The sequence below is a fragment of the Sciurus carolinensis genome, chromosome 2 (assembly GCF_902686445.1).
Source record: "Sciurus carolinensis chromosome 2, mSciCar1.2, whole genome shotgun sequence".
Lineage (NCBI taxonomy): Eukaryota > Metazoa > Chordata > Mammalia > Rodentia > Sciuridae > Sciurus > Sciurus carolinensis.
In genome coordinates, this window is record NC_062214.1 from 47,885,527 (window position 1) to 47,903,883 (window position 18,357).

An 18,357-nucleotide genomic window follows, 5' to 3' on the forward strand; every position below is an offset into this window, starting at 1 on the left:
GTGGTACAGAAACTGGAATCCTCATGTATGACTGTGGTGATGTAAAATGGTACAGCTACTGCTTGAGCTCCCTTAAAAGCTAAACATGGGCTTACCATATGGCCCAGCAATTGCAATTCCATCCCTATGTATATAACCAACAGAACTAAAAACATACCTCGAGAAAAACTACAAATTTTCATAGTAACATTCTTCTTTTCTTTTTTTGTGGTACTGTGGGCATAGCCCATGCCAGGCAAGTGCTCTACCACTGAGCCTCATCCCTAGCCCCATGGCAGCATTTTTCTTAACAGCCCTAAAGTGGAAACATGGACACACCCCAAATGTTTATCAACTGATGAGTACACAAACTATCAAGTATCACTCAGTGTCATAACAACGAAGTACTAATACAGGTTACAGCATGGGTGAATCTTGAAAACAATATGCCAGGAAGTCAGTCACTAAAGAACATGTTGTGGATTCCACACATATTAAAGGGCAAATCCATACAAACAAATAGATGACATACACCAGGAACTGGGAAGAGAGAACAGGGTACTGGGCTGTTTTGGGGGTTCTAGAATTTAGGCAGTATGTAATGGTGATACAAGTTTGTGAATATACTAAAAACTAATGAATTGTACTTATTTACATGTGTGAATGATCTCAGTAAAAATAAAAATTAAATATAAAGTTTAATTAAAACAATGAGACTGACTGGCTTACACTGAGGAAACAAAAGTATCCTCACCTGCTCATAGATCTCGATGGCTTTCTGATACTGCTCCAGTTGTGCAGCGTATGCTGCCACCTTCAGCAGACACTTGTTGGCTGAGCTGAAATCAAGAACCAGAGCACAGTAAGAATCCAAAGGAAAAATAAAAGGTGTGTGTGTTTCAACAACAGTATGTTTGCATTTGGTACAAAGACAGTCACATAGTATAAAGGTGATTTATCTTTTTTTTTACACATAATAAAATCCATATAATATTTTAAAAAAACTTGCCTGTTAGATTCTTCTCCTTTGTAATAATCTGCAGATTGTTCATAATGTGCAATAGCCTGAAAATACATACAGTTTACTCACGTTTGTAAATTAACTCAGAGAGTTACATTTTTAAACTACACCTGCCGTTATTTTTCCTATAAATCTGTCTGTTTCAGTGGTAAACCTTTCACAACTCAGCCAACTTTATTTAGGAAATACACACCTCTACAGGGCTCCTGGTTGAAGAATGCTTTCTATCCATTAAAATCTTCCCTTCCCCCATAGCAAATGCCCAGTTACCCCACTTTCCCAGCCTCCACTGCAGTTAGGGTTGGCCACAGGACTATTTCTTTCCAATAAAATGCAAACAGACATGCTGTGGGCCATTTTCAAGCTCAGGCTATTTATTTTACTTTGCCTGCATCCTCCTCCAGTTCTTTTCCACTTCCTATAAGATAAAACAGCAATGATCCAAGTCTAGAATGATACTGAAGATGGCAGAACTCTGCTTCCTAAATAGTCTCAAAGGGCAAAATATATCCCATCCCTAATTTATCCATCACTGTCAAACTCACAACAGCTACACTGGACTTCTATTTTGGGAAGATATGAAATTCCATTACACTTAAAATCTACAACCATTATTACAGCACAGATTAATACCATAAAGAGTCTTTTCTTTTTTTGGGGGGTGGGGAGGATACTTTGGATTGAACCCAGGGATACTCTACCACTGAGCCACATCTCCAGCACCTTTTATTTATTTTTATAATTTTCAGATAAGGTCTCACTAAGTTGTGAAGAATCTATGATCCTTGTGCTTCAGTCTCCTTAGTCACATAAATGTCATCCTAAACAACAATATGCCTTCAAACTAAAATGTGACTGACTCAATTAACTGTCAAGTGGAAAGGAAAGAGATTGCAAGCCAGAAAGCCAAAAGCCCTTGTCATACTGTGGCAGATGATTAAGTGAAATTAAGCAATAGGACAATTTAGAAGGTAGAACAGGTGTCTACCAGAGCCTAAAAGTCTAAGTATCTGGGAAGAGCCACTTTATGATGTGTGCTGCTCTTTTCAGCAAGATTTTATGATGTATAAATCATGGGAAAAATTAGCCAGTCTGTGGGTAGTTATGAAAGGCATCAGAGATAAGGGCCTCCTAAGATTGGAAAAGCAATGGCTTCTACATCTCAAATGGCAAGAGGTAAGTGTGCACAAGGCTTTAAATCAGGAACCTAGCAACCTTTTTCTGTAACAGGTCAGATAACAAATATCTTGGGTTTTGTAAGCCGATCAATCTCTGCTGCAACAACTCAGGTCTCTTGTGGCAGCATGACAAAGAACAACATATAAATGAAGATGTGTGGCTGTGTTCTAAAGAATCTTTATTCATGGACAAGGAAATTTCTATTTCACATTATTTTTATGTGTCACAAATGATTTTATCTCAATGATTAAAAAACATAAAAACCATTCTTCCTCTTAACTTGTGGACATACAGAACCACAAGTGGTGGGTTTGCAGACCCTGTTTGAAGTGACAAAGGTTTCCCAATAAGCCCAAACAGGGAGCAAGCAGCAAGCAAAAATCAGATTAAAGGTGTTGCCTTCCTCAGAAGTCCATTCATTATTTCGATGGTTTCAAGGCAGCTCTTTATGGGTTAAGAGCCAGGAATAAGGAAACAAATAAAACAACAGGCTAGGGAATCATGTTAGAATGCCACTTTGGTCTTTGTTACCTGGAAAAAGGTGCTGACAAGAAGCAAATAGAACTGGTCCATAAAGTCCACAGGTCTCTGCCTTTCTGCAGGCGGCAGTGGCTATGACCACCAGAGCACAGCACCTCTTAAGTCACAGGAGGGATGTGGCAGGGTCAGCACTACCCTAGCCTCTGGACTGTAGAGCATTCAATCACCTTGAATAGTTTCGAATAATTATGTTTGGGTCTACTGTTTCAATTATTAGCTATCCTAATTAATATGTTCCCAAACATATTTTCTCAGTGTGATTTATTATAGAAGAAAAACTGGATATAACATAAGTGGTTAAATATGCTGGGCTATTGGACTATGATCGACAGTAAGGAGTAGAAAGTATTAAGATGGAAAGTTCTTCATAAAACACTAAATTTTAAAACAGTTACCTGGAGAGTAATATTGTTCAAACTATATTATTATATTATATGCATGTATGAATATGCAATAACAAATCCCACTGTTATGTACCAAGGCACCAATAAAAAAATGTGAAAAAAAAAAGCTTCAGTTGCCAAAGAATAGATATACCATGATCCTCTTTTTGCAATTGTACAGTCATACAGAAGTGTCTGGAAGAATATATTCTTTTGGAACACTTCTCAGAGTTGTCATGTACATACATATGGAATTACCTGGTTGAATATACATCTTCTTCCACTGCAATGTAACCTCTGAGAGCAGGTATGAGCACTATTGCTCACTATTATATCCCTGAGCCTAGTAAAATGCCTAGCACATGGTAGGTGTTCAATGAATAGATGCTAAGGGAATAAATGCAAATGACAACACAAATAAAGGCCCCTATTAAACTACTGCTAATTTTTTGATGAATTTGAAATACCAGAAGAAGTTTTCAATGAACTTATGATTAGTAAAAACTAATGGTACTGGAGGTGAAGCTCAATGGTAAGAGGGTGTGCTTAATTAGCATGTACAAAAGTCCTGGTTTTGATCCCTCAACACTCCCCCCACCCAAAATCTTTTTAATTGTCTTCATTCTCTGAAGTGTTTAGCACCATTTACCATTGTAATAAATGAGGTAAGGCATGAAAAACATAACCAAATCTTTCTACAAAGAAAGATATAACCTTTTCCTGGTATAGAAGGGAGAACTGTTTATCTTCCTAGTTCTAACAGAAATCAATTAATAGGGTTGAGCTGAGCTATATGGAACAGTTGCCTGGTGGTTATGGTGGTAGCAGGGGACAATTCCAGGGGGAAACATACAAATGTTGGTAATCTGGTTTAACTTAATATTTATTAAGTAATGAGACTGGCTGGCACAGCAAAATATTAGAACTGTAAACTACAACTACATATATTAGTAAAAGAAGACATTTCCTTTAATAATGCTAATTAAACCAATTATCAAATCCATAGTTTTGACAGAGATTGGACTTGAAAGGAAAGCATGCATATACACTGCTTTCACAGAAAAGTTTTAGAAAAAACAGAGTAGCTGCATATAATCTTTGGACATTCACATTTAGTGTGGAACTTTAACATGTAGTGAAATTTACCAGGATAAGTAGATCCTTACATACTAGAAATCAGCTGTATCTGACAATTTCAAGCTTAAGAGTCCACTGTGTAGGTGAAATAGCCTTAAGGAGACTTATAACGGGATCAGTTCTTTCAGAACAAATACTGTCAGACAGGACCTATCGTGAACCTGCTGTATGGTCAGAAGCTGAAAACAGAAATGAGTTATAGCTCTTCTGGGTCATTTAAAAGATCATCTAAAAGAGGACCTATTTACTATGTGGTTCAGTGTTTTACTTTATCGAGATAACTGAGTTTATGAATTTCAAATTTCACTCTCCAACAGTTAAATTCTATGAATGAATCAGAAATGGACACTGGAGAGAATTAAAAGGGAATAAATTCATTTGTAAAAATTAGATATGTTACCTTAGGGTAATGATGTTTCAAAAATAAACTTTACACAATGTCACACACTCCACTGATCACAATCTTATACATCCAAGCAAGGAAAAGACAATGATGTTTCTAAACAATAAAGCTCAAACATAAGGGAACATAACAAGCTAGATGTGTGTGAGTAATATCCTTCTAAAATTGGTTTTAACAGGATAGGAGACATCAGTGAAAGAAGGTGCCACCTACTGGCCAATTCTCAGCATGGCAGGGACATATTAGTTGGTGTGGGTTTTCAGAAGCTGCTATCACTAATCATGTTTTTTTTTTTTTTTTTTAATTTTTTAAAAGAGGAAGAGTATGCCATGGTTCATTTTATTCACCCCCAACTTTATGAGACCACATGGTGAAGTGGCTGTTTGAGACCATGCCCTGGTGGCAGAAATGGCACAATGTCCTGCCATACTAGAGTACTTAGACCAGGAAGCTAACCTGAGAAGATGCTCTACACAGTACTTGTCCTCTGTGAGACTCACTCAGCCTCAATAAAGATACTATGCCCATCCCAGATACTCTGCCCAAACAAAGACCCTAGCCATACCACATATGTCTCCTTTCTAACTCATCATTAATCCCACACAGGGGAACAAATGAGGGCTTAGGTCCAGGTTTCATCACCTTCCTCCAGGATTCATAGATAACCTTCCAAAGATGGTTCACATGCCAATGCACATGGTGGCTCTGATTTGATTAAGATCAGAGTGATTCCTCAAGAAGGCATGGCAATTACAGGGTAGGGGAGGCTAAAAAATATTATGTATCAAGTTTTGAACAGACTAATTAAAAGGTGGTGGTCAGAATCAAGTCTGAAAGGTAAACGTGAACCATAACAGTAAAACTTCTATACTGACTCAAAGACTTCCCCAAACATTTGCTAAGTCAAAAACTGGGGTATAGTTCTTATAAACAAATATTTATTTAAAGCCTACTATATCCAAAGTTTTGGGCCCTTTGGATGTAACAGAAAAGCAGAGACAAAGCTCTCTGTTGACTTAGGCACTCAGTCTAGTAAAGGGAAAGACACAAGCATAAGCAAGCATATGATAAAGCATGATGCAAGCCACACTTGTGCTGCAAAACGAGAAAAAATTGAGATGTGGATAGTCTGATTAAGTATTCCTGAGGGGCTACAGTTATAATTTCAAATAAGTGGTCAAGATAATCCTCATGGAAAAGGTGATAAATGAGCAAAAACTGAAAGATATGGAGATGTTAACCAAAAGACATGAAGAATGTGAGAAGTTAGCCATCAGGACATCTGAGGTAGAGCTATACAGATAGATGGAATCATCATGCAAAGGTCCTGGGGCCAGAGCAGGGTATGCAAGGGGAGGAAAGTAGATAAAGGAGATTCCAGAAGGGAATGAAGACAATAGGGTGGGGTGGAAGGAGAAATTCAGTGGGGCAGTGCAGACTACATTCAAGATTGAAGATGTTCCTGAATGATGAGAGCCTCAACCAAAGATTGTACACCACAGAGAAATAGAATCTGATATACTACCGACAAAGATCACTCTGGTTATTCTGTTGCATGAGGGCTCATGATGAGGGGAAGGAGGGAGTAGAAGCTGGAAAACTGGTTAAGAGGTTCCTGCAGTGATCAAGTAAAGCTGAGGAACAACAATGCAGTGAGAAGTACTGACACTCAGAAGCACTGAGGATAGTGCTCACAGAATTGGCTCACAGGGTTGGATGTGGAGTAAGAGAAAGGACAAGAAAGCCTGCCATTGGAAGGAAGCAAGGGGGTTGTGAGGTGGCACTTGAGATCAAAATCCAGTCTCAGATCCACTGGCTTTGAGATGATGCTGGAAAAGTGGAAAAGCTAGCAGCAGGCAGGTGCAGGTAGGAATCCTCAGTTCAGAGCAAGGTTTGGGCTGCACAGATGATATTAAACTACTTTAATATCATAATATCATAGCTACCTATGCTGAGTGAGTGGAGAGTTCGCCTCTTCAGTTTCCTTCCCAGAGTGGGCATCGGACACCTTAGCTGAACAGTAGAAGACTCTTTTGGCCATACTAATGTTCTGACATAAACTAGAGTGTGCAAATAATGGGTGAGTTCAATTAATCTTTTTTTTTTTTTTTTACAGGTGCTCAGATGCCACTTTAATCAAGGTTTTCACTACACAGTAATGAAGGGTGGAAGACGGTGATTGTTTTCAAGCAAATTCACCAGGTACATGTTCCTCCCTGCCCCAAGGTGAACAGCCTGAGCTTCTGACAACAGAAAAAAAAATGCTTTCCTTCTCTAAGGAATCCCATTCCTGAGCTGACAACAGAATTTCAGGAAGAATGAACCTGAAAGATAAGGTGAACCAGTTGAGGAAGCCAGGTAGATTTTTTAACTCTTCCCAGTGCAAACTAGAACTTGACATGTGTGGTTCCCTCCTAAAGGTAACACCCAAATCCCAGCCCTTCCCACCTGAGATCAAACCACCTCCCCAGGGAGTCTGAGAACCAGTGTTCATTTCAAAACACTCCTCTGCGTAGTGCACCCAAGTAAGCCCAGAAGCCTGAGCAGTTGTAGACCTCATTCAACAGAGGCGGCCTTCCTCTTTGCTGGCCCCTCAGTTGCTGTTGTGCCTGCCCGGCCATAAAGGAAAAGCCAGTACAGTGTGGCTGTGGGGTGCAGGAGGGGCCAGAATAAGCAGCAAAGCAAATCAGATGTATGTTCTGGGGCTGGGTCAACATGGTGGCAGAACCAGTCACAGCCCTGTGGACCATAGGGCCCTATGTCCTCCATTAGTTCTTCTCCGGGCGGTTTCTGTTCAGGACAGCTTTAGGGGCAAACTCCAGCTTGTCCTTAAGGCTCACCACCTGGGTGTGGTCCTTGCCCAGCAGCTCATCCAGCTTGCGATCCTCCCGGCGCTCTGAGATGCTCTTTTCCTCCTCCATCGGCTGAGGATCCTTTCCCCTGATGAACCATTCCAGGTGGTAGCCCACAGCCCCGACCACAAAGGCCACAGGGAATGTGACATAAGGAGCATAGGTACGCACCACGGTCCAAAACACAGGCCACATGACATCTGCGGCCCAGCCCGCACTCCTCGACCTGGCCCCCACTCTCCGCGCGCTAGCCGGGAGCACGGGTGTCACCGCTCCCGGCCTCAATTAATCTTAACCAGCTCTCATGTGTTAGACACTCCAGGAAAGCAGTCACACCCATGAAGTCCCCAGGAAGACCTCTGTGATCACTGTAAAAAACTCAAAGTCAGCTGAGAGGGGAGGGCTCCTGGAGTCCATCTGTCCACCTGCTTCACATCAAGTTATGAGGAGCTGTGACCACTGCTTACCTTTTCAATGTCTACAAGCTCAGTTTCATAGATCTCAGCAATAGTGATGTGGTGCTTGGCCGCAATTGTAAACCTTCCCTAGAGGGGAAAAAAAACAGAGTCACACACCCATTTACCTATTCGAATGCCAATTATTTTGGGAAGAGGAAAAAAATAAAAAGATACAACTCTAAGCCATCTCAAGGACTCCACCCCACAGCCGCTCAAGCAATGTAATATCTTACCATGTCTGTGTAAATGTCGATGGCTGCATTTAAGCAGTTGATAGCCTCTGAAGCGTGGGCATTTAAGAAAAACAATGAAAAATCCATTCAGTCAAAGAGGGTTCAGGTAAGCCTGTCTTCTTGGCTGTTATCAGAACGTTAGTGAGGTACAATTTGGGGCGAAGGGTGGGCAGGTCAGTTAGTGAGAAGCAATACCGATCACGCACAGGTCTAGATACATCAGTATGGCTTTGTTCCCAGCAGCAACAGTATAACTTAAGGAAATGTGGTTAGAGTAATATTGGCTAATAGTTCCTCTCAACTTTAAAGTGAGATGACATATGGTATTATGAAGAAATCAAGACCATGGGGATTGTCGCCAAACTGACAAATTATATCTGCTAACACATAAGTGTAAATGTATTCTTCATTAATATTGTACAGATATATACTAATTTTGGAAGACAGAATCACTTCACACGAAAGATCATTTCAATAGGTTCTATTCTTCATGGCCTCCAAATCAAAAAGCATCTTGAAATGCCTGTTCAGACAACTCTTAAGTGAAGTCAAACACTGTGTATACTGTGCAAAGATGTTAACTTTTGGTATACTAACATATCCAGAAAAGGAAGGAAAAAACAAATCTAACAAATGATAATGTTAATAAATTATATCAATTTTTAAAACAGCCAAAAAAAATCCCCTCTCACAAAAAGTTGGTATTTATACTGTTGGCATGTGATTGGCATCTTTAAGTTTACTGTATTGGTTTGAAAGAGGCAGCAATGTTGAAAAGCTTGACTGATGAATTAGGTAAATAACAAAAATTAAAATTAATTTCCTTTAATATATAAAAAAATATGAATTCACTGTTACATCTTTAAAAACATAGCAGTATTTTATGAACTTTTCTTTCCAGTGTTCTTGGATCCTCTTCTGTGTGCATGAACTTTTTTCCAAAGTTAAGGACATGCAACATTGGTCTCATGTGGTTCTTTAACACATAAACATTTACCACCAGGTTACCAAGGATTCTTTGACTCAGGAATTTTAATGCCTGCATCATATTCTAAATACTGATGCATTGTAAGTCTACCACTCTACCTGTACTGTTTATGTGGGCTGTACCCAGCTTTTCACTTTAGGAACTAAACTGTGATAAACCTTTATACAAAATCCCCTGACGTTATCTTATTTCTTTATGACACATTCATAAAAGTTGAAATTTTTCTGTTAAACAAGATGGACTGCTAAAAAAAAAAAAGGGAGACTCGAGGTTATCCATGCATATGTGTGGGAGATAAGTTATGAATACTTTTAATTGCTAAGTGTACAGGAAATAACCTTTATAAAAATTTAGCACTTTATTCAAGTTCATTCTTTGCTCAAAATACTTTGGAAAAAAAATCACAAATGAATGCTGTGTGACTAAAAGATGTTTTTATCCAATCTTTCACCAACTGTATCTTAAAACTCACTGGGCATTAGGAGAAAAGGAACATTAGAATTTCTCTGTATGATAAGAAACATGTTTCGTAAAACCAAGACAAAAGAAGTCTTAGATAAAATTAAAAGTACTTTCCAAACAGTTCTCCAAAATACATAAATGGAGTTCAAGAAAATGGTGTTGATAACTAAACAGCCAAGATAAACTTAAAATATTTTCTCTTCATAAAAGCCCCCAAATGATTAAATAATAAAAAATTCTAATCATCAAAATTTCTGTCATTATTCCTAAATACAAAAATTTCCTGTAGTGGGACTGAAAAGGACACGTTGACTTTGATATTGAAGGCAACACTGGCTAGTTTGTTAGGCACAGAGAGAGATGGGCTGACTCACCTTGAGGGTCTGCCTTCTTGTAAGCATTCCCAGCGTCCACAAAGCTAGTAGCAGAGTCATGTTTGCTCTGAAGTTGCATATGAAGCTTAGCAGCCTGACAAAATGCATTTCCTGCGGCTAGAGAAGAAGATGTCACAGTTAAACACAGGGGGAAACGCCTCCCCATAGAACTGCCAAGGCAATGAGCTAGAGAAGTTACATTTCCCTGAATTCCAGTCAGAGGCACACACAAATATGGTCAAGCACTTCAAGTATTTATTTAAAAAAAAATCAGAAACAAGTCAAAATGTGAGAAAGTTTCTCCATCTCAGTTTCAGTAGGCCTGCCAAGTACCCATGGACAAAAAGTCTCCAATCTCTGACCCCTTAGTACTTAATGCTTATACCCTGACGCTAAGTACTGTGCTTAGAAGGGCCTGGTTCAGGTTATGCCAGTGTTGGTCATTTCTATTATTGTGGCAAATCCATCCTTAGATCATACCTATGCTTCAGTATGTTTAAATATTGTTATTTCTTTACAATTTAGCTCTCCCCTCTCCTGCCAGCATTTCATTTTCAACAATTCATGTTAACTGTCCAGAATCAATCATGGTCTATCTTTTTCTGCTGAAGATAATAACACAACATTAAGGCTTTCTTGAGCAACCTCTATTTCCCCAGACAATAAGTAAGTGCTTTAATTTTACATTTTCATGCTCCTACCATCTCAAACTAGCAGCTGGCTTACATTTTTACTCTGAGCACTCATTTTAATTGATGCTAACAAATGGCAGTTCAGCCTTGCCAGGACTTCAAGTGTCATTAAAGGAGCATATATTAAACTTGACAGTCTCTGGGAAGTCATTCAATCTCTCAGGTTAAATTTCCTCATCTGTAAAACTAAGTCTAATACCTGTCAGTAACATCTCTCAAAAGATGCATATCAAAAGCATTAGCTTAATCATTATAAAAAAAAAAAACTTTCAAAATTACAAAGTGCAACCAGTGTCATAATGACTACCACAGCAACATGGGGTTAACTTTAGAGTCTAATATTTACTAATTCACTTAACAAACATACCAAGCAGCTATTATGTCGTAAAAAATCCAGGCTCTGAGATATAGCAGAGATAAAAACACACACACACACACACACACACACACACACACACACACGAAACAGCCTGTCTTCCAAGGTTTACATTCTAATGAGAGCCACCACACAATAAAACACATAAATATAAAATGATTAAAACACCACATAATTTATGTATTTTTGCTAGATGATGATAGGGCATTGGAGAAAAAAGTGTTTCCAGGAACGAGGAGATTGCTATTTTTAAAAGGGGTAGCCAGAGAAAAGCTCACTAATATGACATTTGAAGAAGGACCTGAGGGAAGCAGTGAACTGGTCACATTCTATTTAGCAGAGAAGTGCAGAGGGAACAGCACAAGCAAAGGTTTCAAGGAGGAAGTTTGGAGCACAAGAGGCGTAAACAGGGGATGAGGTCAGAGATGAAGGAGACATCCCTGAAGGCTGCTGTTAAGAAGGTCGTTTCTTATTTGGAATGATATAAGTGGATGAACCTCATGTCATTACTACAAATTGGGAAAGTGCAGATTAGATACACAGAAATGTCAGGTGGACAATACAGGGTGCACCACACCAGACAACAGACTGGGGGAGGGGCTACACAAAAAGCCCCCATTCATTATATAAATAATATCATTATATATAATTTTATATATAATTTATATCTTATATAAATGATAAATGGTCTGATGCAGTTTTTCAAAGGGTAGACTATTTGTTCACAAGAAAAAATAACATGTCTTCTTAGATAAGATCACTTTCTAACTATATTACAAGATTTGAAAAGAAGATGGGATGCTAGAATAATACTTTTTCCTCCTGCATTTTTACCAGTGCAATATAATTCAGGCCTCAGTGCATTTTTGAAAACATGGTATCTCCCTTTACCTAAACTCTACCTATAAAACTAAACTTAAAAAGAACTTCAGAACCAGTAGAGACCTTTCAAATTCATCTAACTCAAAAGACTTTTCTCCTTTGAAATGATTTTAAAGTGTATACTCAAATACAAACAAGGAAACAAATAGCTTGTAGAAGGTAAGAGAACCACTTTCCATCACAGTGAAGCTGTGAGCCGTAGCTAGGGACCCACATTCCCTGCTCTGGTCTAAGGTTGTCTCCATCTTCACTCAGAAATACCTTATTTGGCCCTGAAATGTCTCTTTTTCCAGGGGAAGAGAGATGAAGTTTTTTCTCAAAACAGTATTAGAAAGGGCCATCTCTTCTCAGGCCAATGAAAGGAAAAATCCTGCTGATTCTGTTATGTGTAATTTAACTGAGTAAAAGTCATTACTTAAAAAAAAAAGTCCCTGAGGGTTATGTGAAGATCCCCAACTCCCCTCATAGCAATTCTTGATGGGCTCACAATCACTTATCTTAGTAGGGAATGGTTAGCAATATTCAACCAATGTTTAGGTAAAGAAAACCAAGCAATTCTTTTTATTCTACCTGTTTTCAATGAGTTTCACTACAACTTTCATTCCTTATAGCACTGTATGTATTTGAGTGCATTAGTAAAAAGCAAAGATTATTCTTCCTAATTCCATGCAATTTTAATTCTTTCTCATTATTACTACAAACCTATTGTATTAGGCGGTTTATAGAAACTAAGATAGACACTGTCCCTGTGCTTATAGACTTGAAGCCAAGTTTCAAGCTTGGCTCACTTAGATAGCAGTCCTTGCAGGATCGATACCTATCTCCAGGGCATGCAGTCTCACTCTTTTAGGGAAAACAAAAAGTCATTTCCTTCTACAAAATGATTTTAAAGTATCTGTCTAAAAAGCAAACAAGCAAAGTCTTTGTACATACCACTCCAATTTTTAGCCATCTTGAACATATTTGCAGCTCTGGTATACATTTCACAAGCCTCTTCTATTCTTGTGTTTCCTCTAAGAAAAATTTAAACATGAGGTTACATTTAATTCTAACAACAATCTACACCCCTCATCCTCCCTCCCTCAATAACAAGCATTTAATTAGCACTTAGTATGTATCACACAAACACTGGAGAATCTTTGTAGCTGCTCAAAGGAGATACTCTTACTATACCCATATTCTGGATAAGAAAACTAAGGCATACAAAGGTAAAGCCACTGCCCAAGGGCACATAGCATGGATACCACAGAATTGAGTCTCAATGGCAGATCAAACTGAATCCAGTCTATAACTTTAACCAAAGCCCTTTCCACTTAGAAAAACTTAAATTTTATATCAATCTGAGTAATTAGAAGTATTTTTTCCAGAAGAGATTGAATTCTGAAGGATTTACTTTTAACTTATTACTCAAGAGTTTAGCACTATGTTTATTCAGACTTAAAAATAGAAAGAAAACCTGAAGCCAGAGCACATGAGAAAGTGCCATGCTTACTGTATTATTTGTCAGGGGCAAGCCCTTCTCTAATGTAGAGGTGGCCTCAGCACAGCCCCCACTCAGTACAAGAAGGCATTTTACAATATCCTGAGCACAGGGTGTTCCACTGTTGCTTGAATACATACAGTTCTGGAAAATTCTTCACCAGGTAGCTGATTTCACTGAGGGACAGCTTTAGCTGTGCAGAAATTTCTTCTTACATAAAAGCAAAATTAATCTTTTGTAATTTCCCCAAAGCTTCCTAATTCAACTTTGGTTTTACTAAGCTAAGTTTCCTCTATGAAAGACAGTTACCTATCTTGTCTATCCATATTCATATTTTATATAAATAAAAATTAGCCAGAGGAAAATCAAGACCCAGCAGACCCTAACTGTGTAGTACACATAATGAGAAACTCAGAGTGGAGTGTAGACATTAAGGACTCAGACAGGAGAGGTCAAGGCTGAACCCTGGAGACTGGACACAATATGAAAATTAATGAATGCAAACACATGTGCCAGGAACTTAATAAGCTGAGGGTATGCAGCTCTGTAGGAGTCCTGTTGCAGAGTCAAGGCTGAATATACAGGGAGGACCAGGTGTGACTCACCAGATTGAGGGCAATAACTACTAAGCACCTGTGCTAATTCTTTAACTTTTCTGTATCACAGTTTTTACACATGAAAACTGAGGATACTATCTATAACTCTGGGTTATTATGAGAGGCAAAAGAAATAATCCACATGTAGGTGCCATTGCGGAGTTTGACCCAGAGTAATTCCTCAATTAGGATGGTTATTATAAACTAGATCCATGTGTTGAGCATATAAAAACCTTTGGGAATATTTGTACATCATTCATCTCATAAGGAACATATATCTATAAAGAATCCTTACTAAATAATAAAAAGACTAAAAGTCACCCAATTTTTAAATGAGCAAAGGTCTGATTAGACATTTTCCCAAAGATATGCTAGTAACTACTAAAGACAACATCATATAAGTCAGTATCATTAGCCATCAGGGAAATGCAAACCACATGGGCAATACCACTTGGCTCCCTTGAGGATGGCTAGACTCAAATAAGAGACAGGAAGTTTTAGGGAAGATGTAGGGGAAAAACAGAACTATCACTTACTACTGGCAGGAATGTAAAATGGTGGAGTCATTTTGGAAAACGTTTGGCAGTCACTCAAAAGGTTAAACACTGAGTTACCATATGACCCAGTAATTCTACCCCTAGGCACACATGCAAGAGAAATGAAAACCTAAGTCCACACAAAAACTTGTATACAAATGTTCACAATAACATTCATCACAATAGTCATAAAATGGAAACAACCCAAATGCCTATCAACTTGATAGGGGATACATACCAGACAGGAGGGGTGGGAACATGAGATTAGTGAAGCCAGAATTGAGGACAGGTAGTTAGTGTAGAAATAGGGAATCAGTCAAATCAAGGAAATGGAGGCCAAGAAAGCCATCTGCATGTGGAAGTTGGAGACAGCCCCTGGGAGACTGGAATGTCAGTGTCTCCAGAACCCTTTTGATCACCAAGGTTACCTGCCTAACTACCCCTCCCAAAATGCTGCAGGCAGGGAATTGCTAATTAATGTTCCCTGGGCCCAAACCTAAATCTCTATCTGGCCCTTCCCCCTGCCATCTGCTGCTCACCTTTTTTGCTATGTCACCAGCAAATCCTGGTCCTAAACACGTAGGCATGAAGGAGAGATAAGGGAGGAGAACAGAACAAAGAAGACCCCAATCTACAAAAGATGTGGGGCGCGTTCACTTCTTGGGACTCTAGAACATCAGTTATGGGCCCCCTTCTCCCTCCTGGGAGAAGTCTGTATTGTTACCTTTAGATAACACCTGCTTAATATGCTTGCCTTGGTGTGCTTCTCTAATGTTCACACTTCAAAATTTGAGGAAGCAGAACTCCTCACCGGTAAATAGCAGAATCATCAGGAGGTAATTTTGTAAATGGTCCCACCATGCTGACTCCACATGATTTCACCTCTGAAAAGTAATTTACCTGAGCCCCGCCTGGCTTAAGTGGACAGGATATGTGTTACATGCTCAGCAAACTACCAGCTATCTGCAGGAAAAATGCAGGCCCCAAAATGCAGATAAAAAGAACACAAGTTACCCTAAAAGAGGAAACTTTTGTGACCCTTAAACAGACCAGATCCCAGAATTCAGAAATACAAGGATAATTCCCCCTTGTTAGGTAGGAAGTTAAGTGGTTACGTGGGAGGGAGCAGAACAACTGAGGCAGCGGGCAGCGAGCAGCATGCTAAAGAACAACCACACAGACACTGGCAGATAAACCTTAGTGGCGTCTTGCAACCGCTCCTCAATCAATGGAAGTCCCCAGTCAACCCTAGGGGGACACTAAACCCTCAAGCCCTTTCCCCAACCTATTGCAGGCAGGGGGCCACATGTGATTTTCTCTGGCTCTCTACCCTGACCTGTAACCCCCTGGGGCTGGGAATTTCGCCCAAGAGCCAAATTCCAATAAAGCTTCCTTGGGTCATTTTTGTCCACTTTTGTTTGGCCACCAGCCCTCCCTAACCACAAAAATCTATAAGAATAGGATCCAATTAGACTGGTCAGCAGGGACCCAAAGTGACTTAGAGTTGTCATGGCAGTGGGGACTTCATAGTCTGATTTCATCCTACTGAAGCCAGAACTGGGGATAGGCAGTTAGTGTAGAATAGGAGATTGGGTCAAATACAGGAATGCAGGCCAAGAAAGCCATTTGCATCTGGAAGTTGGAGACTGCTCCTGGCAGAATAGAATGTCAAGGATCTCCAAGTCCATTGATTACCAAATTTACCTGTTCTTGTCAAGACTACAGGCAAGGAGTTGCTAATTAATGCCCCCTGGGCCCCTACCTGCCTGAATCACTTTGGCCCTCCCCTGCCATCTGCAGCTCACCTTTTTGGCTGTCACCGGCAACTCCTGGGGTTAGTCAGATAGGCAGGAAGGAGAGAGATAATCAGGGAGAAAGAAGGAAGAAGACCCTAATCTATAAAAGATGTAGGGTGCATTCACTTCTTGGGACTCTAGAACATCAGCCTTGGCCTCCTTCTCCCTCCCAGGAGAAGTCTGTTACTACTTTTAAATAAAATCTGCTAAATATAAGCTTGCCTTGGCGTGTTTCTCTGGTTGTTATAATCCAACACCTGAGGAAGTAGAATTGTCATCAGTAATCGGAGGTATCACTACTGTCAGTCAAAAGTAAAGAGATGGACTTGGGTGTGACTCTCTGGAAACTTCTATGGTGATACCGGACTGAGCACCACAGAAACACAAAGGCAAGCGTGGAAATCAAGTTTTATTTAAAACAGACTTTTTATAGAAACGGACTTCTCCCCGGAGGAAGGCGGGGTACAGAGGGATGTCCTGCCCCTCTATTTTAGATTTTCTTTGCTCTCCTGCCCTCTACCTGCCTCATCTCTCCTCTTTCCTCTCCCAATCCTGTATATATAACCAAATGGTGGGCCGAAGTGGAATGATCCAGGAAGGTAGCAGCCCATTAACAACTCTTACAACTCTTTACCAGAAGGAACAATTCCTGAGGCAGGTCACCTTAGCAACAGGCTGGAGTCGTCTTTTTGTCCCCTGGCTTCAATGGGACTCCCAAGAAAACTGGAGGGCAGGAGCAAGCTGTCCCTCTCCTCTCTGAGGACCCACTCACTCTCTTCTTTGAGAGTATCCCCTTTTCCCCTTTCCTACCCCTTCTAATAAACTCAGCAACTTGTCTGTAATCTTTCTGATTTGTTCCCAAGAAATGGGGTTTCAAGAGGGGCCTTCACACTGCCTCAGGTTCCTGGAAGGCCCCAGCCCTGCAAGAAACTGATGAATAGATACATAAAATGTGGTATACACATACAATGGAATATCATCTGGCAATGAAAACGAATGTAGTTCCAAAACATGTTACTACAAGGTTGAACCTTAAAAATATACTAAACTAAATGAAAGAAGCCAGTTACATTACTATTCCGCTTACATGATATAATATAAAGCTGCTCCCCCGCCCTTTATGCTAGTCATTTCCCTGCCTCCCAACTTCTTGTCAGTCTGTGAACATCCTAGCTAGCTATTGGTTCATCAGTCAGCTAGCAAGTATCCTTCTCCCTTATTGGTCCCCTGTAAGCCCTGCGGAATTCGACTGGTTAAGGAGAGCTCCCCACCATTTCTCTCTCTCTCTCTCTCTCTCTCTCTCTCTCTCTCTCTCTCTCTCTCTCGCTTTTATGCTCTCTCCTCCATTTCACTCTCTCTCTTGTGTGCGTACTCTCTCTCTTTTCCTCTCTTACCCTGCAGGGAGACACTGTTTGCTTAATAAACTCTCTTAAGTGAGTTCCCGTGTCTGGAGTGGTTTCTGGTTCTTACACATGAAATGTCCACAGTTGGCAAATCTAGAGACAGAATAGTTGTCTAGTACTATGGTTTGAATGCTTTTGTCCCTTCCAAAACTCATGTTGAACTTAATCCCCAATGCAACAGAAGTGGAGAGATGAAGACTAATGAATTTTTTTTTAGATCATTGTAACAGTGGTTCACTTTACCTTTTGAATACAGTCCTTGCTGCTTATTTTAAAAGGAATACGTTTTTCTTTTCCTTTTTCTCCCTCTCCCCCTCCCTAACCTGGGGGTGAGGAACAAGATTACCTTGAGTTATCAGTGCTCCACAGGAAGGAGAAGGCCTAGGAAGTGACTACCTCCCAAATTAACAAGTAAATTTCAACACACCATCAAGGCACACCTGGAATTTTAGCCTTTGAAGAGCTTCTTTAAAAGTCTTCAGTTTGCTTTGATGGGCAGAACTACAGCCTCTGGGGGACTAGAGTCCCCTGTGTCTCTCCTTTGCTAGCCAAATAATAAACCTTCTTTTTCCTTTTTCTCAAAACTG

General features: G+C 39.9%; 2 protein-coding genes across 3 annotated transcripts in view; both read right to left on the reverse strand.

Moving 5' to 3' along the window:
- Positions 1 to 18,357, reverse strand: part of Napb (NSF attachment protein beta) — a 44,850-nt gene that overhangs the window by 12,433 nt on the left and 14,060 nt on the right. The window contains exons 2-7 of one of the 2 annotated variants that reach the window (XM_047538929.1): positions 12,893 to 12,972; positions 10,010 to 10,126; positions 8,186 to 8,232; positions 7,962 to 8,039; positions 989 to 1,044; positions 734 to 818 (exon numbers count right to left, since the gene is read on the reverse strand). In XM_047538929.1, coding sequence (XP_047394885.1) covers positions 734 to 818; positions 989 to 1,044; positions 7,962 to 8,039; positions 8,186 to 8,232; positions 10,010 to 10,126; positions 12,893 to 12,972 — 463 coding nt within the window. Of the gene's footprint in view, positions 1 to 733; positions 819 to 988; positions 1,045 to 7,961; positions 8,040 to 8,185; positions 8,233 to 10,009; positions 10,127 to 12,892; positions 12,973 to 18,357 lie in introns of those variants that run through there. The other variant, XM_047538930.1, reaches the window with a different exon arrangement.
- On the reverse strand, positions 6,758 to 7,768 carry LOC124976141 (small integral membrane protein 12). The gene has a single exon (XM_047538931.1). The coding sequence runs from the start codon at positions 7,687 to 7,689 to the stop codon at positions 7,411 to 7,413; it is 279 nt and encodes a 92-aa protein (XP_047394887.1). The 5' UTR covers positions 7,690 to 7,768; the 3' UTR covers positions 6,758 to 7,410.